Consider the following 21568-nt stretch of genomic DNA (forward strand, 5'->3'; position numbering starts at 1 on the left):
CCGAAGCCCTTTTCGGCGACATCAACCTCACCTCAAAATTGGTCTTGCGACCAAACCCCCCGTTCACCTTCAACAGCGACCAGAAACGCGGCCGCGCGTTCCTCTACGCGGTCCGCACCTACGCCCGCCTTGCCCCTGAGGCCTTCGTGGTCAACGGAGAGGCGAGCGAGGAAAAGGCTGTCCGCTATGCCATGTCATTTATGGCAGAAGGACCCGCTCAGCAATGGGCGGAGCGCCACGGAAGCAAAGCCCCGTTTCCGTTTCCGTCCTGGGGCTCGTTCGTTTCCGAGTTTCGACTCCGGTTCGTCGAGGAGAATGAGCAAGATCACGCTCTCTCCAAGCTGGAGACCTCCGCCTATCACATGGGTACAAAGGATGTCTACCAGTACACCGACGACTTCGAGGACCTGATGGACCTCGCCGGATTCAAAGACGCGCTGGTCAAGGTGACCAAGTTCCGCCACGGACTTGACCCCCTGATCAATAACGGAATCACGTCCTCGAACGACCCCCCGGACCTCCGGGATTACCTTAGCTGGCGCACCCGGGCCTTCCGTCAATACGAGGCCCTGGTCCGGGCCAAGCTGATCAAGTCAGCCGCCCCCAAGACGCCTGGCGGTTTGATTCGGACTCCGTTTCCGGTCAACCGCATCCCGGCTCCGGCCCCTTTCCGCCCGGTGGCTCCGGTCGTGCCACCTGCGGCCCGCGCCCCGCTCCGGCGCCTCCAGCTCCCGTCCCTATGGAGTTGGATCGCACCAGGGCTCGGGGTGCCCCTCGTCGCGCCTGCTTCAGGTGCGGCGACCCAAACCATCTCGCCCGGGATTGCCCCCTCCCCGCCGATGTCCGCTCAATGGACATCCTTGACGAGGTGATCCAACAACTCGGTGACGAGATGTTAGCGGAGTTGATCGCCCGCTACACGGACACAGCTGCCCTGCCGGAGACGGCAGCGGAGTCGATGGCCGGAGAGGATTTTGTCCCCGCGACGAGTGACTGGTGTGCCCTCGTTCGCGTCTATAAATCGTTTTGCCTCTTTGTATGATGAATGCAGTTCCTTGCCCTACAATGAGCCCGAAACGAAAGACACACCCTCTCCTGCCCCCGCCTCGACTCCGTCTCCGACTCCGCCCGCGACTCCGGTCATCGTCCTCCGCCGCCTCACTGCCTGGGAAAAGAAACTGCCTAAGCAGTACACCGTTGCCGCTGCCCCTGGGGCGGACTCCCTCCACCTCCCGTTAGAGCTCGAGTCCACTACCAGCGCGCTGAAGCTCTCACTCTCTGGGCTTGTCGACTGTGGTGCCACCTCCGACTTCATTGACACGAACTATGTTGCTCGGAATGGCATTCCGGTCCGCACCCTCGATCAGCCGATTCCGGTTTTCAATGTCGATGGCACCCCCAATGACGCTGGCTCCATCAAACAGATCACGGACTTGGTCCTGCGCTACAAGGGCCATGCCGAACGAGTTCAGTTGGCCGTCACCCATCTTGGCAAGCAAGACCTCATCCTGGGGTATTCCTGGTTGCGGAAACATAACCCAGAGATCAATTGGGAAACCAAGGAGGTCAAGATGACACGGTGCCCCCGCAATTGCTCGACCTGCCGTGAGGAAGAGCGGGTCGAACGGACCGAGTTGCGGCGACTCCGGTCGCTTCAGAAGCGTCTCCGCTCCGGCCCGTTCCCCTCGGTCTGCGCCATGGACCTTTCTGGGTCTGATGACGGAGACGATTCCGTCTCCGGTGACGACTCCGGCCTGCCTGATCTGACGCCGGACTCCGACGACGACGATGACGATGGTCAGCTTGAAGATGGTGACCACATCTTCTACACCTCGTTCCGCCCCTCGGAGGAGATACACGCTGGCAGTACTGTCTCGCAACGCCTGGCCGAAGCCTTCGCCAGGAACTCCGCCCCTCCGCCCTCCGAGATCCCGGACTGGGCTAAGGAGTTCCAGGACGTCTTCAACAAGGAGTCCTTCGACACGCTACCGGAGCGGAGAGCCTGGGACCACGCCATTGAACTCGTCCCCGACGCTAAGCCCACCAACTGCAAGGTGTACCCCATCTCGCCCCTCGAGCAACGCGAGCTCGACGCGTTCATCGAGGAAGGGCTTTCGACGGGCCGGATTCGCCCTCCAAGTCTCCGATGGCGTCTCCGGTCTTCTTTGTCAAGAAGAAGGACGGCGGACTCCGCTTCGTCCAGGACTACCGTGCTCTCAACGCGATGACTGTCAAAAACCGGTACCCCCTTCCGCTGATCAACGACCTCATCAACCGGCTCAAAGGCGCTCGTTACTTCACCAAACTTCGACGTCCGTTGGGGCTTCAACAACGTCCGGATCAAGGAAGGTGACGAGTGGAAAGCGGCTTCCGGACTAACCGAGGCCTGTTCGAGCCCTTGGTGAGTGTCCCGGCCTGACAAACTCTCCCGCGACGTTCCAAACGATGATGAATGACATTTTCCAGGACCTCATCCCGGAGACGTCATGATCTACCTTGACGACATCTTGATCGCCCATTCCGACCTCCGGAAACACCGGCAGATTGTCCAGGAGGTCTTACGGCGACTCCGGGAGCACAAGTTGTACCTTCGAGCGGAGAAGTGCGACTTTGAAAAATCGTCAATCGAGTACCGGAGTCATCATCTCCCACAACCACGTCGAAATGGACCCCGTCAAGGTCGCAGGCGTCTCCGCTTGGCCGACTCCGGAAAACAAGAAAGACATTCAGCAGTTCCTTGGGTTCTAACTTCTACCGCAGGTTCATTCGGGACTTCTCGACCCTTGCGCGCCCTCTTTTCGTGCTCACCAAGAAGGACCAGCAATGGACTTGGGGCGACGCGGAGGCCTCCGCGTTCCAAGCGATCAAGGACGCGGTCACCTCGGAACCGGTCCTGGCGATTCCGGACGACGCACGGCCTTTCCGACTCGAGGCGGACAGCTCTGATTATGCGACGGGGCGGTTCTTTCACAATCCGCCCCGGACGGGAAGTGGCACCCTGTAGCATTCTATTCCAAAAGCTTAAATGATGTCCAGCGCAACTACGAAATCCACGACAAGGAGATGCTCGCGATCATCCGCGCACTCGAGGAGTATAGACACTTCCTCGAGGGTGCCGCGCATCCCGTCGAGATTTGGACTGACCATAAGAATTTGGAGTACTTCAGGAAGACGCAGCACCTCAACCGGAGACAGGCCCGCTGGTCCCTCTACCTCTCCCGGTTCGACTTCACGCTGCACCACAAGCCCGGTCGCGACATGGGCCGACCTGACGCCCTCTCTCGGAGACCCGACCACGGAATCGATTCCGACAACTCCGACGTCGTCCTTCTGCGGCCCGAGCTCTTCCACGTCCGCGCACTCGAGGGTGTTTCCGTTTCCGGTCCCGGTTCCGAACTTCTTCGCGACATTCGCAATGCCCTCTCCGGTGAGCCTGACCTGGAGGAGCCCGTCGCACTAGCAGCCCGGCAACTCCTAAAGGTCCAAGGTCAAGCTCGAGGCCCCCGCTCCTCACGCTCCGACGAGTGGGCCGTCTCCGGTGGTCTTCTCCACTTTCGTGGGAAGATTGTCGTGCCCAAGGACAAGGACCTCCGGAGGCGCATCATCGAGCTCTGCCATGACACTCGAGTCGCCGGACATGCCGGTCGCTTCAAGACCTTGGAGTTGGTCTCCCGGAACTACTGGTGGCCTCAGATGTCTCGCCATATCGGCCGGTACGTCGCGACCTGCGACTTGTGCTGTCGCACCAAGGCGCTCCGGAGACTGCCCCAACTGCCCCACGGAGAGCTACACCCGACGGAAACACCCCCGGAGCGCTGGCATACCGTCTCCGTCGACTTCATTGTCGAGCTCCCCGAGGCCCATGGGTACGACGCGATCATGGTCGTCGTGGACACCCTTGGGAAGCGAGCCCACTTCTCCGAGTGCCATACCACGGTCGACGCAGTAGGAGCAGCCCGCCTCTACTACCGGAATGTCTGGCGCCATCACGGGACTCCGGAGAAGTACGTCTCCGACCGTGGCTCACAGTTCATCGCGGACTTCACCCGAGAACTCTGGCGTCTAATCGGCATCAAGCCAGCCACGTCCACCGCGTATCATCCGCAAACGGACGGTCAGACAGAGCGCGTCAACCAGGAGTTGGAGCAGTACCTGCGGATCTTCACCAACTATCAGCAGGACGACTGGGATGAGCTGATTCCGGCCGCGGAGTTCGCTTACAACAACCACGTCCACTCATCCACGCAGCAAGTCCCCTTCATGACGGACACGGGACGGCTTCCGCGCATGGGCTTTGAACCCGGAGCCCGTTCCGCTATGGAGTCTGTGAACGAGTTCCGCGACCGAATTGCCACTGGGGTTGCCGAAGCCAAGGCCGCGCTCACTAAGGCCAAGGAAGAGTATAAGCGCTACTACGACCGGAGACGCACTCCGTCTCCGGAGTTCAAGGTTGGCGACCGTGTTTGGCTGGATGCCTCTGACATCAGGACGACTCGCCCCTCGGAGAAGTTCTCCCACCGCCGCCTCGGTCCGTTCAAGATAGTCAGGAGATCAGCAAAGGTGCCTACAAGCTCGACCTCCCTCCGCGCTACTCGAAGCTCCACCCGGTCTTCCCCGTCGTCAAGCTTGAGCTCGCCCAAGACGACCCCTTCGACGGACGCCCCGGCTACGACCAGCCCCTCCGGACCTCGAGGACGGAGTCCCGGAGTGGGAGGTAGAGGAGATCTTGGACGCAAGGGTGAGGTATAAACGGCTGAATTACCGTCAGATGGAAAGGCTACGACGCGTCGCACGACCAGTGGGTCCGCTTCGACCGCGTCTTCGCCCCGGACAAAATCGCGGAGTTCTACCGTAAGTACCCTGGCAAACCACGGCACATCGCCTCCGCAACCTTCGACTCGATTCCGTTCCGGTCTATGCGCCGGGACGCCGCATTCAAAGGGGGGGTGATGTCAGGGGAACCTCCCTTTCGGCCCCTCGGAGACGATCCCGATTCGGTCCGACTCGGTTCCGACTCCGGTGATCGCATCACCGCCTCCGTCAGGCGCATCGCCGCCCCGCCTGGCGATCCCCCTGGGACCTGGCCTGCGACATGGCGCAGGCATACTGCACGGAGCAACGATCAACCTTGGCGCGTCAAGAGCGCAGTATATAGTTCCGCTACCTAGCAGGCGGACCCTTAGAGTTTCTTCTCTTTGGATCCTCCCCTGCTAGGTCAGCCTCACTTGTATTTGCTTACTTCTATTCACTCTTTGGATCCTCCCCTGCTAGGACCTTGATCTCAGGCCTCCGGGGTTGCCCTTACAGTATCCAGCAATGGTTATCCTTAGACCTAGGGAATGACATGAGTTAACTTGAGTATAGGTACCACAGGTGCTACTTGTAGCTATACCTGCACAGCCACCATATCTGTATGCACTTACTGTAGCATTTTATTCAATTCGGCGCCCGAAATCGGTGTGACATCGGCGCCGAAATGAAATTTTCGGCGTCCGGCAGCTCCAAGTGTGACCGCCGAAAATTTTGGGCAGATTTCGGCGTGGCCCGCAGGGCCGCGCCAGCCAAAAATGGTATATCAGCTGAGGGAATTCGGCGTCTAGGCTGTCGAGTGTGACCGCCAAAAAAATTTCGGCATTTTAAGGCCGGTGTGACGCGTGACCGCCGAATTGAATAAAATGCTACAGTATGGGTAAGCCTATATAGATAAACAGTCATATTTGTATATAAAATGATAATAGTAATAATTCAATTGGTTAAGACTAGTGTGAACTTTCTATAAACATACTTGAAAGTCTATGGAAACTCTGAGTTGTAAAGGCAACCCTGGTGACTGGTGTGCCCTCATTCATGTCTGTAAATTGTTTTGCCTCTTTGTATGATGAATGTAGTTCCTTGCCCTATAAGGAGCCCCAAGAGGAGTCCAAAACAAAAGACATCATGATACCCTCTGCTGCCCCTGCTCTGTCTCCAGTTATCCTTCTTTGTCACCTTACCATCTGGGAAAAGAAGCTCCCCAAGTAGTATATCATTGCCACAGCCCTGGGGTGAACTTCCTTGGAGCTAGTCTCAGCTAGAGTCCACCGGTAGTACTGGCCAGATACAGATATGATATGCCATGTGGCATATCATATTATATCCATATTGTATCTTGAACCTCTGAGCCATATCATATTTATATCATATTATATCTGTATTGGCCAATATATTGTGTTCATATTTTGTTCCACATTTTTCTCTCATTTCGATCAAAACCTAAAGTATTTAGGGCTTTGCACTCCTCCAGTGGTTATATAACCCCTCTAAACCTCATAAGTCATATATTGACCTCTAAAGTGCTATAAATAAAATGTCTGATCACTGTTGTGACTGATTTAATTACATCACCAGCTATCACTGTCTTGGCATATTTTGAGGCTAAAATATATCGTGATATGGACTATAGCATATCATATTATATCTGTATCATATTGTACAGCCAAAAAGCATATCATATTCATATTTTGGCCGATATATCCAAAATATATTCTCCATATCGTGTCTATGACTATCCACCAGCAGCATGCTGAAGCTCTCTCTCTCTGGCCTAGTTGATTGTGGTGCCACCTCTGACTTCATTGACACTAATTACATTGCTTGGAATGGCATTCTGGTCTGCACCCTTGCTCAGCTGATTCTGGTGTTGATGACACACTAAACAATATTGGTTTAATTAATCAGATTGTAGACTTGGTCCTACACTACCAGGGGCACTCTGAATGTTTTCAACTGGCTGTTACCTATCTTGGTAAACAGGACCTTATCCTGGGATACTCCTGGCTGCAGAAGCACAACCCAGAGATCAATTGGGAAATCAAGGCACTGGCAGTCAAGATGTCTTCAGCCAGGAGTCCTTTGACATGCTCCTGGACTTGTTCTGGATGCTAAGCCTGCCAACTGCAAGGTGTACCCATCTTGCCCCTCAAGCAACATGAGCTTGACACATTCATCAAGGAAGGGCTGTCAACAGGCAGCCCAATTTGCTCCTCCAAGTATCCAAATTTCAATAGGCTCACCTGATGCCTGTAAAGCATCAGGCTGCCTGATACCCCAGCACATGCCTGCGGTGTGAATGTCCTACTCATCTTGACTCACTTTGTAGCCAGTGTCATGATGCAAACAGGTGGGGAAAACGAGGTCGTCGACCTCTATCACGTTCAAACTCGCACGGTCTATTATGCCTCATACTCATTCTCATTCCCCAAGCCACCGATGAGCGAACTGCTGGTGCAGGCTGTTCGAGCAGAGCCTCAACCTTATTGTCCTTATAATTAGTTACTAGTAGCGTCTTCTGTCATGGTAATTCCAACATGTCCGACCAACTTTCATAAGCATCTGTTTCCTTTTTCACCAACTCGATTTTCTTTCTGGCACCCGCGATTGCGTCCTTTCCCACGGCCCAGCGCATCGGAGGGGACTCGAGTAGCGTAAATCTATAAAACGCTTCGGAAGCGGCAATGGGATCGCCGCGTATGGCAGATTCATCGTCAAACCAGTTTCGAACCCAGCGCGAGGGCAGCTCGGGTTTGCTGTAGGCAGTGGGTGCAGGGAATGTAATGGTCCGCGCTGTGTGAATACCGGTTTTGAAGGCACCGGGCGCGATAATTGATATACCTACGGACGTTGGAACCTTTTGATTTTGAAGAAAAGATAAACAGACCTTGATGTTCCATGATGGGTCAAGTTCCATCGCAAGCGACTCGGTAAGTCCCTCCAAGGCTATGTACAGAAACGTCAAAGGCAATTTGTAGTATAGGGACAGAATTCGCACCGTGTTTGCTGTGTTAGCAAAGAATCAACGATTTGATGGGCAAAGAAAGGCCTTCGTACCTCGCAGCATATATACCACACACAGGCATCCCCACAATCCCAATCCCAGAGCTCACATTCAACAGTCTCCCTCCCTTCACTGGGTTCACGTCGCGGAAGACTCTCATTGCCTCCTTGCTAACATTGAGTGCACCCCAGACATTGACATCGAAAAGGGCCTTTGCCGCATCCTCTGGCACGGCCTCGAGCTCTCCCGACATTGCCAGTCCAGCGCCGTTAAACACAACGTCGACCTGCCCAAATTTTGTGATACCTGCAGCAAACGCGTGGAGTATATCTTGCTGGCTGGTCACATCACATATGACCGCTATGAAGTTAGCACTGGTGGCGGTGGGGAAGGCCAAAGCAGATGGGTTCCGGCAGGCCGCGATAACTTTGTCGTTCCTTTGGAGGACAACTTCGACGAGGGAGTGGCCCAGGCCTGATGAGGCGCCAGTGACTTGAAAGCGCTGTTAAAGTAGCGTACTTGTCGAATGCGACTCACTGAGCCAGACGCGAGAACTTGCCATATCTCGTTGCAGAGGTCGGGGACAAGGTGTGGTTTGCTTATCCATACACACGGTCACAGCCGTCAGAAGCAACAAAGCCCGTCAAGGTCTCAAGGTCTCCCCAATCGCGTTGGACCATAGCACCAGACATGAGAAGTACTTTGGAAGTGCTTATTCGGAAGTCCGCAGGTTACGGCCTTGTAGAATACTTAATCTGCTCATGGTGCGATGGCCTCTGTGGTCCCCAGCAACTATCTCATAGCGCGAGTCAGAATCATTCTAGAAGCTAGAATAGCTTGATGTAGCTCTTCAACGCGTGAAAACATGGCGACGAACCAGAATGGCTGAGGAAAAAAACGAAAACGCGACTGTCACGGTCACTGCTTCGTGACAGTCGGCTCGCTGTCTTCGAGAGCACTTCGAGAGGTGACCTCACGATTTAGAGTGAGTCGCCGCCGGGCTGGGTTGAAATAACTCCAAGGAGCGGATATACGACCCAACTATGGCCTCTCTACTTCGGGGCTACAAGTACGCCCCGTGAAACTGTGCAGTTATTGAACCAAAGACTTTAATCTAGTGCCCTCCTCCTGCGGCGGCCCATGCTGACGCAATGCGTTACCGCTGGCCTCCTCTTTGGCGCAGGCGACATTATCGCCCAGCAAGCTGTGGAAAGGCGGGGAGCGGACCACGATGTACGTCTACTCGTTTGACTTCCCTCAATATCTCTGATTACGCGTCTAGTTTGCAAGGACAGCACGACTGACGTTCTATGGCGGTTTGCGCGACCCTCTTCGTGTGGGTAGTGGATGCTGAACAACTGTGGCTTCAGGCGTAATGTTTGGCCCCGCAATGACCAAGTGGTATCAGCTACTAAACCGGATTCAATTCAAGACACCAACTAAGGCGCTTGTTTACCGTGTGCGTGCATCTACTGTCAAGAAAGCCCTTCAACGGCTAATATAAGCCAATAGGTGTGGTTAGACCAGTGTATTTTAACGCCAGGCAAGGCTTTTAGACCGTTTCAAGAGCATAACTAAGCCCTCAACCAGGAGCGGTAATCGTGTTCTTTGGCTCAATGGCGCTGTTAGAGGGAAAGCCTCATGAGGTGGTACCGAGGATTGGCGCGGTGTGTATTTCAGCTCTTTCGCCTCTTTCCGAGCTCATGGAATGGCAGGGCTACGTCCCGACATTACTGCGCAACTGGTCGGTCTTTGTACCGACACAGGTTATCAATTTCTGGCTCGTCCCGCCGCATTTGCGGTTCGTGGTCGTTAGTGTCGTCAGCTTATTCTGGAGTGCGTACTGTTCGGCGTATGCGTTGTCTGCTGATCAGTGACTACACAGATACATATCTGAGTATCGCGAATTCGAGGGCAAAGGAACAGGCAGAAGAGTATATCGAAGAGAATAAAGTCGCCAAGAAAGTATAGTGAGACTACGACAAAGAAGGAATCCTCTGATGCAGTCCTTCATGGACTTAGAAGGTTCACATCATGATTGTCCATAATCAAGTTGCCCTTAAACTTGGTCTGTACATGGGATATAACCAATCAAATATATCGCAAAACATCCCGTTATCCTGCTCCAGTTTAGCCATTTCCGCCGAAGTCAGTTCCACCACATGACCATGTCATATCTGACTTATCCGACCGGATGAGGGCTCGAAATTGATTTCAGAGTTTGACTGAGCATTGCCAGCGCCGGCAAACTTGAGACTACTCATTTCCAACTTGCCCTCCCAGTCCTTTTGCGGACGTGCCTGGCCGGCAGCGATGCGTAAGATGATGAGGAGTGGCGCTAGTCCGGCCTGCAATCGAAGTTTAAGAGAAAAGAGCTTTTCTATCCGGCGCACCATTTGTGATTGGATGTTTTGAGCATAAATTGCATTGGCGCTCTTGTGTAAGTCAAAAACAACAAAGGTCAGCAACGTCACTGAATAGAGCATCGCTGACTCGACCAAAATTTCTATAATGAAATTGAAGTCTTTCGCGGCCAGCTGTCCGTTCGAGCCTTCAACACCAGGGGTGCGGCGAGTGGCTCGAGCTGCGAGCTGGACGAGAACGATGCGTAGCACGATTAGGAATGTAGTCGTCAGGCTTGTTGCGATGGACAGCGAAAAGTAAATGGTGTTGATTTTGAGGAACTTAGCGGCAGTTTGCTCGACGACGAAGGGTGTGGAAGCCCTCAGAGCGGTGAGCTGATAACGGATTAGAATTCCAGCAAGAACTGTGCATATTTCGTTTCAGTTTCTGGCACTACAATTGAGTCCGCCACCTCACCTGCACCGATGATGGCCGCTATCACAGGAAGCAAAACGACTATTGAACGGCGATTCCACACACACCAACAACGCCAAATCTAAGCAAGTCAATGAATAACAACTTGGAATTTCACTTGGCCGAAGTACTCACAAACATGCAGTCAGCAAGGAAGATGTTCAGAGCAAAGAAAGTCTGAGCCACCACAGCAAGATCGGGGGGCAGATGGGAAAGCGAGAAAGCCAGGCCTGGTCCATTGGGACCCTCATTAGTGTCAATCGCATTGGCCAGCCACCACCAAGTAAGGGTCGCATGAATAGTCGAGCAGGTCCAAGGTATGGCCACAATGGTGGCCTGAAAAATCTTCTTGGTGCCGCGATGGTGGTCTGGAAACAAGCGTTCAATTAGTTCATAGTCAATCCTCCGAGCCAAGAGTTAGCACAAATGAGACCCAGAGTGACAATGACGATGGCAGAATATAGTCCTGCATGCGACAGGTCGAATTAAACAAGATCTAGGCTTTTTTGTATTAGGCTTGCCATGAAACCATAGTTCAACTAGAGTTGAGTTGGAAGAAAGTAGAGTCATCCGTAGTTGATACACGAGAACGAGAACTTGAAAGAGGACGGCTGCGACAAGAGAGGGACGATGAGCATTTGTTAGTAACACGAGCCTTTTATTTAATCCAAAAGGCGTAGGTTGATCGTGATACACGGTCCGACTGCCAGTGCGGAAATCATTTATGTATCACATCCAGGAGGCCCGAAGCACGAATAGCGCGATATGACCGCCTTCGTGGTACGATCAGTACTCGCACAACTATACTTGTTCAGTGTTCACAATGCAGCATCTGAACGGTAATCAAAATTGAACCTCCAAAAATAATGTTCCAACACATCGAGGAAACCCGCTTTTGGGAGGCATAGGCACGCCGCAATACCACCCTTCGTGAAATGATGATGTAGCGAATTCGAACGGAACAGAACATCTTTCAGGGTTGAATGTTGTCTTCTTCCGTGTTGCGGTCTGAGGGAAGGCGGTTCAGAAAGCGCCTTAAACGCGATCATCCTTCTCGAGGCTGTGGATTTGTGCAGCATGAAAAGAGAATGGCCGCATAGACGAGCAGCACAGACCTTAACCTCCATGTCTGCGCGTGTTTGGCTTGGTTTGTCTTTATTGTGGAAGCCAGTGGTTACTCAAACATAAAATAGTGACTGGAGCATCTTCTGGATTTGGGCTGGATGTGACGAAAGTTGCTTTGCGCATGAAAGAGAAAGTTGTCGCCGTCTCTCGCAACCCAGACGACTTGAGAAAGCTGGTAGAAGCCAACCCAGATGACCTGATTGCCATTGGGTGTGACGTGACGGTCGAAGAAGATGTGATCACCGCTTTTGCTTCAGGCGTCGAGAAATTCGGGCAGATCGATGTTGTGTTCAACAACGCCGGCACTGCGATACTCGGCGAGCTGGAAGCTGTTCCAAATAAAGCGGCTCGTGCCCTTTTCGAAGTCAACTTCTGGGGTGCGTTGAGCGTCAGCAAAGAGGCGGTGAGAGTCTTTCGGGAAGTCAACCCCGCTGGTGCAGGTGGTAGACTTCTCAACATGAGCTCTGGGGTCGGATTCTCTGCGATGCCTCTCTCCGGTATATATGCTGCAAGGTAAGATTATTCTACCACATCAACTAAACGAGCTACTCATCCACTTCACATAGTAAACATGGCAAGTGCGCCGAGCTGCAGTATGCAAACGATATTAATTCAACCATATAGCGCTTGAAGGGCTAACAGAAGCACTCGCCGGTGAAGTCGACCCTGCCTGGAATATCAAGGTTCTGAGATCGCCGCTTGTGCATTGCGATGGTTCTCATGACAGACAGATTTCCGTTATTGGGCCCGGTGCGTTCAAGACGGGCATGCATGGTGATCGTACGCTCAAGTTCCCTGCGCCATCGGCCTATGATAAAGAAGGACTTCCGTCGCGCTTCGTTCGTGAGTGGTTTGAAGACGGAAGTGGCATCCGCGGTAACCCAGCAGCGGCTGCTGAGACGATATTCAAGTTCTCTCAACTGGAAACACCCCCCAAGCGTTGGGCTGTTGGGAAAGACGCAATTGGTGGGGTGAGAATCAAGATAGCCGCTGTTTCAGAGGAGACCACCGCATTCGAGAGCTGGTCGGATGGCCTGGAGCTGCCAATCAAGCCTGATAATGTTGGCCCGAAGTAAAGATTGGTATTTTTGTTCACCTCTGTTTATCTTGAAGTACAAGGATAACTTTCTCGATCAGAATTGCTACTGTTAAAAATGATATTCAGGTCGATCCTCCCGCGAACCAAGGGCAGTGTGCTGACGATTTCCTTCCATCCGGCTACGTGGTATAAGCTCCTTTCGTCCTTCTTGTTGAGATCTTGAGGTGCAGGCAATGATGGCCCAGAATACAATGACGGGAGAAACATCCCCAAGAGAAAGCTTTTCCTATCCGGGTTCTACCTGAGATAGAGCTTCCGGGACAGCTTTGCAGTTTTGCGGAGCATAAAAGAGACTTTGATATCCCTTGGCCCGGATGCTTCAAGTTGACCCACTGCTAGTTGAAGTTGGACGATGATGCTCCTCCACTCTCTGATCATTCTTGCCACTTTGTTCACGCTGCCCTCCGGCTGCATTGCCGTTACCAGTGAGTATATGCCCTCTTTATACGACAGTAGTTTTATTGACTCTACTGGCATTAATTCACAGCAAACAACAAACCTACTCGTACCTGCAGCTCAACAATTGGCCTTTGTTTCAACCAAGTCTCCGTAGAGCCCCATTTCTATTCCAAGTACTAGTATCGACATAACGAATCCTTCTAGGATCCAGCAACTCAGATGTCCGTAGGCCTTGTGCTCCCACCATCCGGCTCTTTTAACCGCGAGTTCATCGCCCAAGTCACTATTCCGTTGCCTTATGGGGCAGCCGGTTTTTCTCTAGTGGATACTCAGGGCACTGGCAGTACTAGTGCAAACGACCAAAAGGCCGATGAATTTTTCGGAACTGAGTTTGTGTCGCTTCATACTCGGGCGCCTCCAAATAACGAGTTTCTCAGGCCGGTCATGCTGGAATGGTTTCTTGCTGCTACTCAGTAAGTGCGGAACCTACGAAATGCTAACGAGTACATGGCCAATAACAATCCATCTAGACACACGGCGGCGGGAGCTGTATCGGTTAATGTACTACTCGTTCAGCGATCTATGCCGAGGTAAACATGCATATGCAGATATGTGTTTTAGGATAATGGCTCATCTAAATCACAGTCCAGACAAGGCACAGCTCGTTCCGATGGTCTCCGACGCTAACATCACTGTGTCGCCACTCTCCGCATATACTGCGACAAATGCCACGTTCATCTACAGGTGCAAAAAATGCTTCAACATGGACAGTTCTGGCTATTTGTTACTTTTCCGGACCGATGCATCTCCCATGTACCCGGCACCTGGTGCGTACAATGCCAGCTTCACTACGAAAGGTGCTACCATCACTCGGATTGACCTGGCCAACATAAGCGAGTTCGAGAGCAGAGACTACGCTAGCTTCTTGTCAGCTGCGTCGTTGGAATGAAAATCTCGGTCGACTAGTTATAGTTCACCAAGAGGATGTCATAAATTGAAAAAACTGTGTTCTATTGCCACTCGTTTCAATAATGGATTCAGTTGTCAGAAAGGAACACGCTAAAATAACCGGCCATCTCGGCGGAGTGCGTAAGAGGTTCCCGAGTCATGTGCCTACCGTCGGCCCGTCGCATCATACTGTTCTTAAAATGGCAGTTCAGTTGCCTAATTCGGTCGGGCTTTGTTATCGACACTACCAATCACAATCTCAGGTTTTTGTAACAGAGCACTTGATAGTCCTACAAAGGTCAGTAGTTGTATTTGCTGTTGCCTTCCATACTTACTGCCGACCGCATGTTATCACCCTTCGAGACGCCTAGAGGAATAAGTTATCAGTCCACTTTGCGCGTATAACATACAGTATAAGTACCAAACTGTCCGTCCACCACAGATGTCACATGTGCTATGCCATTTGCCGCTCTGAAGCGTGCGATATGCATTGTGGTTGGCGCTCTAGTTGTTTCCTGGTTCCAGCCAGGCACTGGGTCAAGTGCTGCCGCGTTAAACCGCCCATGTTGCGGGATCCACTCCAACTGAGACGGGTCCCCAACAAGGGCCCAGAACTTGAGATTGTGTTCAGCCTGGGCTTGGCCAAAGTCTTCGTTTCAATAATGTTTCTCAGTGATTTTACATTCCGGGTGTTCACAGGCAAACTCACCGGCAATTTCCCCATCGTAAACGTCATCGATAAACCATAGAGCCCTATTGACCTGCCACCGCGCAACATATATCCTGACCCCATTTTCCTTGATAGCTGCCTCGATGGGCGGCGCATGAAGGTTGTCGGGGTCAAAACGGCCGTAGATGGGCTCCCAATGACATGTCTATCAAACACACTTTAGGGTTTTCCAAATCTGAGGGGCAAAAAAGGACAGTCACCAGATGGCGCATTCGTCTTGCCAGGACGCCATACTTTTGTCTCTGATCCTGGAGTTGGCCCTCCAGTTCGTTCACCTTGAGGAGAAGAGACTTCTCTACTATGTCGTCCCGCTCCTCCATGCGATGCATCCGGTTGGTTAGGTCCATCATCCAGTCATCCATCCCCTTCAACCGGTTCGTCAACTCCCTGGCTGTCTCAAGCCGAATATCCTTGGCAAGCATCTCCGATGTGGCACCCATTATCTCCTCTTTCAGTGCTTCCAGTTCATGTTGACGGTTCTCTGTAGAGGACTTGAGCTCCGCTTCAAAATGAGCGCTAAGCCCTGCAAAGTTTCTCGCCACGTCCTCCCTCAACATCTGCATGTCGGTCTCTGTGGCGGGCTCGCTGGCATCGACTTTCGAACTCGGTTCTTGATCAGCGCCTACGTCGTCTTGGGGATGCTGCTCTTCGGCATCGAATGTCCACATCTGATATGGACTCTGAGTATGCTCTTTGGCAATAACCTGATTGTGATCAAATTTCATTTAGGTATGCTTCAAGTAATGCATACTGGAGTCAGAGAAGAATCAGGTTTCATCGACCCTATCACATCGGCGGCCAACGCATAACGTAGGTTGACGGAGGCATGAATACTGGGAGGGGTTCAGAGGACCCGGGAAGCTCCACCAAAGGGTGATTCAAAAATTTGGGTTTTTGAGGCCGAAAAATCGCGATTTCCTTGTCCAAAAAATGGGTTTTTGAGACAAAAATTCTGAAAACCTTCTTCAAAATATGGGTTTTTTAGGCCCTGGGAAGGTTGACAGAAAAGTTTTAGACTGACATGTGCACCAGTGTTTGACTGAGTACCAGATGCCTTTTGGGAGGGAAATCACCCCAAAGAGTGTTAGTTCAAAGGTAAAAGCGGCGCAAGACATTTTTTGACACCTGCAAGAATTACCATTTTTAGCAAGTGTCACACGGTGACATGTCAGGATCCTTCTTCAAAAATGGGTTTTTGGCGTCCAAAAAAATGGGTTTTTGAGGCCAAAATCCGGAAATTTTTTGAATCACCCTTTGGTGGAGCTTCCCGGGTCCTGGGTTCAGCGACAAGCACATCCGTAGGTGTTGAAAAATAACATACTGGTGCATATCCGAACGCTCACCAGACTTGCTCTTGGTGGGATTAATCCACCAATAGTAAGGCTCAGCGAGAGCCGATATACGACCTTTACCGTCATCTTCAGCAGACATAGCGAGGTACCGACCAGTTTCGACATTTTTGATTGAATAGCCCGCATTTGTTGCTGCGACCGTCCACTAAAATTTAGTCAGTTGAACCAAGTTGCAAAAGTAGAGAAAAATAGTCCACTTTCTCCGCATTTCCACTAATCTTCTTCTGCAACAAGACAGAAGTACTGATATTCTGAGAGTCATGGGCGGTGAGTGTGACACCTGGGATTGAGACGGGGATGATGGAGTATGTCCCGTCAGGAATGATGTTATACGGGACTGGTGCTGCAAGGCCTGTGTCGAAAATGTCCTTCTCCCGCTCGCATGCGATTTGGAATATATAGCCCCAGGCTTTAATTCCGCCTTTTGCTGCGATGTTTTCATTGATGAATTCTAGCGGATGTCAAAGTGAGAGAGTTGCTGATGATGCTTCAGACATTCTTACTGATGTATTTGTCGACAGAAGAAGAGTCATAGTTCACCTCAGTCCAAGCGGAATGGTAAACGACATCTGGTTTCATTGATTGGGAAAGAAAGTTTCATGTTTATGCGTACTTTTGACTGTCTGTGGATCCTTCATGAGACGTTCGGCGATCTTCCAATAGCACTGATGAGTTTGAAGGTGAGAAAGATAAGAAGAACATGGTACATGTCGCACCAATACGCAAGGTAGCAAAACAACATAGTACCTATGTACATAGGACGCATTAGATGCTTTGAACAGCCCGAACGAGATTGAAAGACTGACCCAAGTACGGGATCCTTGTTTCGGAGACAGTCTGTGTAGAAGTTCTGGGTTGTCTCCACTTGGACGCTTGGTTGAGTGGCCTTCATTGTCTCGTCCGTGATACCGAGCAGCGTTGTACACACATCCTCCAAATTTTTGACATATTCCATGGAGGATTTATGACGAAACCCGAAAGCTTCGACCTGTGCGTAGTCAGAACTGGCCCCGGATATCATCTTTAGGCGAGCGCAGGTTTGAAGATACAGTCTATCTTGCTGTAGGAATATGTTAGCGCTGAATAGAGCGAAACGAACGACCTACCAACATGTAGTACCTGAAACCGTCCAAGGATGCGGTACCGTTCCCCATAGCGGTTGGGAAGGCATGATCGATGACTCGGTCATACGCTACTTTATATCTCTCCAGCAATTGTGCAACAAGATCCTCTGAGATTTTCGGTTGTGCTTGGTAAGAAGGGACTACGGGGGCAGAAGTCTGAGTAGCAGGAGAAGGCGATGTTGTGTTGGCCGTTGGCTGGGGGAATGGACTCGGAGTCGACGAAGCCGGTGCGAGCGGCCCAGGCCAAGGAGAGCCAGAAACAACGGCACGATTGACTTGATTGATCGTTGACGCCAGCCACCCACCTGAAGCCGTTTCCCTTGAAAAAGTTCAGTATTTCAATTCGAATACTGGATCGCGTCATACCAGGGGAGTTGTATTGGTTGATTGATAGTACTTCTCTTCCGGGGTGTAGGTCGCCATTCAGGGCGGAAAGTCAGCGAGCTGCCAGGTCTGGAATGCCTCTGAGTAACGAGACCAATTCAAAGATTCGAGTGGACGCACGCGGCAGCATCGGCTTCAGCTGACAAGAGAGCAGCGTCGGCAATGGAAAACAAGGTTTCGTCCAAGTTGACTGCGGGCTGGGCCATGATAAGAGAGCTGTGGAATGTGACTATTTCTGGAGGGGCTTTGATATTTTGTGTTTAGACTCCCTTGGGACGCTAAGCAAGTCAGTCTTTATTCCTTCCGTTGCAGCCACTCGATGAGATATCGATAAGGTTCTCGTTCATGGGACATGCATGGCGTGGCTTCAACGAGGACAACAGGTGTTCATATGATTCGGTGAACATTCAACGGCGCTCCACATATAGATTTGGCTTCAAGGTCGATGACTTCGATGCAAGAGAAGCCAGAAAGGCTGAGAAAGCCGGTCTCTCAGTCTCGAAATTGCCGCTTGTGGCCGTTTGGTGAAGTGCCTGCCATCTATCACCCTTACAGCTGGAATTCAGGACGCTTGGGCAGCGCCGGAGATAAGTAATATGTCGTGTTGCAGAAGGGCACAGAGACCTCGAGGATAAAAGGTCTGAACAAGCCGGGGAGTACAAGAAAAAATATAACGGCACGTGCCATCGTGACAATTTCTTGCCACCTCTTGCCACAGTCTCAGTAAGTCGACCTGAAGATGTTCAAGAGCGGCGGGATAGCCCTCTTACACACGAACCTCACTGCCAACCCGCCCAATTATGGCCCCCCTATGACCCCCATGCTTTATGCTCGACAAATCAACTCGCGGGATGTCAGCGAATCAGACGCTGCTCAATCATACACACGGAAACCAATACATCAACCCCCACAGGACAGTAAATGACACTCAACCCACCCCGGCCCGTGCTCTTCGAGCACCGCGCCTTAGTAGCATACGCATACTTGTACGTGGTATATAAATGTGATTCAAAAAAAAAAAAAGTCAGTCAGTGAGATCGACAGTCTTACTATCAACTCTCCACATTCTTTCTGGAGACTGCTAGCTTGAGCTAGAACAGCTCTAGCTAGGTTGTGGAGACACCTCCAGCTGCATTCATGAGGCAACAGCAGTGGCATTGTCAAGCTAGCTAGGGCTGTACTGAGTAGACCACTGTAGATGAGTTGTCTGTTCACCTATAGCTGTATTCTTCAAAGCAGCCCAGTCATTTCTTCTTAAGCAACTGGGGCTGGCCCTCCAAGGCAACTCCAGCTGCTCACTCAGACAGCCTGTAGCTGGTTTCTCAAGTCAACCTATGGTCCTACTACTCAAGGCAAACCTAGTTGTTTGTCCCAGACCACCAGAGCTGTTCAAGTCAAGACAGCTTAAGGTGTTTGCTTAAGGTATACAGGGCTGCTCTGGCCATACAGCTGGGGCTGTCATCAGAATACAGCTGATGCTGATCTCACATCTGTGACTAGGGCTTTGTTCTAAGAAGGCCTGATGATGCATTCACGGTCAGGCATGGGTGTGACGTTAGATTTGTGGGCGCGTTTCTCTGTTCTCCGTTTTCTGTATCAACAATACAGTTGTGACATCAGTCACTTTTCCTCGTTTCCTCCTTCATGACTGAGGAGGAGAGCATCCCTTCTGTTGGCTCCCTCTGCTCCAAATGCCAGATTGGGACTATTCTTCCTTCCAAGAAGATAAGGAACTCCTCTGTGGTTGGTCTTAATGGCCAGTACTTTTCCAAGGGAAGTTGCTTACCTATCTGTTTCCCAAACCTCACCTCCTCTACAGTGCTCTTTATGTTGGCCTGCTCAAGGGTGCCTACCCAAAGGCATTCCCAGTGAGGCGCGTTCTCGCAGATGTGCTGTCTATTTTCTTCTTGGAGCTGACTCAGAGACAAATGCGCGGGCAAGTGATATCTCTTCCTTCATTTGCTGAGAGCTAAAAATTCTTCCTAGCCTCCTGGGGAGGTTTACTGTCTTGAAACGGCATTCTGCGGTGGGCAGGGGCTCCGTAGCGACTCATGCTCTCACTTTATCTGTCGAGAGTGCTGTCTCAATCTCAAGACACGCCATCCCGAGCAAGGCTGCATTTTTGCTGATCATTGGCGTAAGAATTATCTCTGTTATGGCTAGTACTAATGCCTGCTTCTCAGCTGTACAAAATTTAAACTCACCATCAAGCGCGTCCACCATTTCCACTGTGTCCACACCCTCTGGGGCCTCTGCGTCACCAATCCAGTCTGCGCAAACCACACCTACACCCGCGTCACGTTATAGGCGCTCGGTACGGTAATAACCTCTCCAACAACCTTCTTTAAAATGGCTTCCCCCCATCATTTGCTCAAAATTCTCAGCTTGGAGGTACACAGACTCCCCGCCATCTCAGTCGACCAGAGATTGGACGTCAACTAGAAAGAGCTATTACCATTGAGTGGTGTTCAGTGCGTATTCCCTCTGGCTTTCAAACTACCCATCCACTCAGCTTCTCAATAGGCCCCTGATCAAAAGCCGAAATCTTGCAAGATTCCCGCTGACGCGCGCTCCCTCTCTTTCTTCCCTGTCAGAGCTCAGAGCTCATCCAGTTCACCCAAAAAAGCGCCGAACAACTCCGCATTTACTGTGTTCCCATGGACGGACACTGGCAGGCCCAAGCCTTGGCTCTGACCAACGTACAAGCAGGTGACCACATTCTTCTAGGTCCTATGGAGCTAGCGGATGAGGTCTGTCCTTTCGCCACCCAGAAAAGGCCCCGCGCGCCAGTAGCGACTCGTCTCCTATTAAACGTGTCAAGCTTGAGTGAGTTGCATCTAAATCCCTATGCCTACTCCAATCATATCTAGATTCCACGACACGGCTATGACATCAACTCAGACCAAAACACCTCCACCCGCCATTATAGATCTGACCGATGATGACAACCCATTTTTAATAAAGTAAGATTAAACGCCAATTCTTCAACGAGGACTGAGCAGCTACCATAGTAGCCCTGCTGTCAGTACGCCAGTCACGGGGATCAAAAGGTGCGACAGGGAACTTTACGTTGACGCATCTCACGCCTTTGTCAGAGAGGCACTTCCTATGTTCCCACCGTTGTACACATGTGAAGTGGACAAGTTATTTCTGGAGCATAGTCGGTATGTGGCTGGGGGGGACAAGGTGCCAGAGGCTTTCAAAAAGGTGTTTTCCACTCAGTATGTGAATGCGAGCTGGTATGCACACTCAAGTCTTTGGAAAAGTTTACATGATGGGAAAGCACGGGCGGATATTCTGGATATGTACCAGCAGACACTGAATGCGGGAGCAACGGAGAAGGGACACTGGTCCCTTGTGCGCGACGTAGCAAAAAGGAAATAATCTTATCTTATTTATTAGTTTAATTTTTTTATTTATTATCAAAAAGCTTAACGGGTCTCCGCAGTTTTGCTACCGTTTTTTCTTCAGACCACCATCATGGAGAGTAACACTCGCTCTGAAATGAAGATTCCCTCTGCCCTTCTTGACCGGCTCAACCGCGAAAGTCAGCAGCGCCAAACCCCTGATGGTGATCGTGCACGGCGTCTCCTGTCATCGCTTGCCCAGAGCCGCAGCATCCGTGACCGTTCTTTACGCAACCAGCCCGACAAAATTGTTCAGACTCTCCGACACAAGGCAGTACAGTTCCGACTTCATTTTGTCAAAGCCTTGCAAGAACCCGTGGGACTGGATGAGGTGGAAAAGGCTTTACGACAGCTCATTCGACTGTCCTAT

General features: G+C 51.5%; 6 protein-coding genes across 6 annotated transcripts; 3 read left to right on the forward strand and 3 right to left on the reverse strand.

The window, feature by feature from the left end:
- Window positions 1–7330: 7330 nt before the first annotated feature.
- Window positions 7331–8505, reverse strand: MIND_00418400 (NAD-P-binding protein; the record flags this gene model as incomplete). Its single annotated transcript, XM_037361002.1, has 5 exons — window positions 7331–7755; window positions 7808–7815; window positions 7867–8315; window positions 8351–8367; window positions 8427–8505. The coding sequence occupies 5 exons, from the start codon at window positions 8503–8505 to the stop codon at window positions 7331–7333; spliced, it is 978 nt and encodes a 325-aa protein (XP_037221294.1).
- Window positions 8506–8856: 351 nt separating this feature from the next.
- MIND_00418500 (uncharacterized protein) lies at window positions 8857–9784 on the forward strand (the record flags this gene model as incomplete). The annotated part of the gene is made up of 8 exons (XM_037361003.1): window positions 8857–8882; window positions 8932–9046; window positions 9096–9129; window positions 9184–9272; window positions 9326–9356; window positions 9404–9480; window positions 9529–9649; window positions 9699–9784. The coding sequence occupies 8 exons, from the start codon at window positions 8857–8859 to the stop codon at window positions 9782–9784; spliced, it is 579 nt and encodes a 192-aa protein (XP_037221295.1).
- A 200-nt stretch (window positions 9785–9984) lies between these two features.
- Window positions 9985–11200, reverse strand: MIND_00418600 (uncharacterized protein; the record flags this gene model as incomplete). The annotated part of the gene is made up of 6 exons (XM_037361004.1): window positions 9985–10161; window positions 10207–10580; window positions 10634–10712; window positions 10766–10998; window positions 11055–11096; window positions 11152–11200. 6 exons carry the CDS (start codon window positions 11198–11200, stop codon window positions 9985–9987), a joined length of 954 nt encoding a protein of 317 aa, XP_037221296.1.
- A 555-nt stretch (window positions 11201–11755) lies between these two features.
- On the forward strand, window positions 11756–12831 carry MIND_00418700 (NAD(P)-binding protein; the record flags this gene model as incomplete). The annotated part of the gene is made up of 4 exons (XM_037361005.1): window positions 11756–11777; window positions 11824–12252; window positions 12322–12333; window positions 12380–12831. 4 exons carry the CDS (start codon window positions 11756–11758, stop codon window positions 12829–12831), a joined length of 915 nt encoding a protein of 304 aa, XP_037221297.1.
- A 375-nt stretch (window positions 12832–13206) lies between these two features.
- Window positions 13207–14202, forward strand: MIND_00418800 (uncharacterized protein; the record flags this gene model as incomplete). Its single annotated transcript, XM_037361006.1, has 6 exons — window positions 13207–13279; window positions 13342–13403; window positions 13458–13642; window positions 13691–13726; window positions 13784–13843; window positions 13899–14202. The coding sequence occupies 6 exons, from the start codon at window positions 13207–13209 to the stop codon at window positions 14200–14202; spliced, it is 720 nt and encodes a 239-aa protein (XP_037221298.1).
- A 250-nt stretch (window positions 14203–14452) lies between these two features.
- Window positions 14453–17997, reverse strand: MIND_00418900 (Heme oxygenase-like protein; the record flags this gene model as incomplete). Its single annotated transcript, XM_037361007.1, has 15 exons — window positions 14453–14491; window positions 14537–14568; window positions 14623–14850; window positions 14911–15076; window positions 15132–15635; window positions 15683–15764; window positions 16253–16428; window positions 16481–16734; window positions 16787–16852; window positions 16897–16948; window positions 17000–17030; window positions 17090–17343; window positions 17390–17726; window positions 17774–17860; window positions 17912–17997. The coding sequence occupies 15 exons, from the start codon at window positions 17995–17997 to the stop codon at window positions 14453–14455; spliced, it is 2394 nt and encodes a 797-aa protein (XP_037221299.1).
- Window positions 17998–21568: the final 3571 nt, after the last annotated feature.

This window comes from Mycena indigotica, assembly GCF_014461135.1.
Source record: "Mycena indigotica strain 171206Taipei chromosome Unknown Mind.scaff0004, whole genome shotgun sequence".
In the NCBI taxonomy this organism is placed as follows: Eukaryota; Fungi; Basidiomycota; class Agaricomycetes; order Agaricales; family Mycenaceae; genus Mycena; species Mycena indigotica.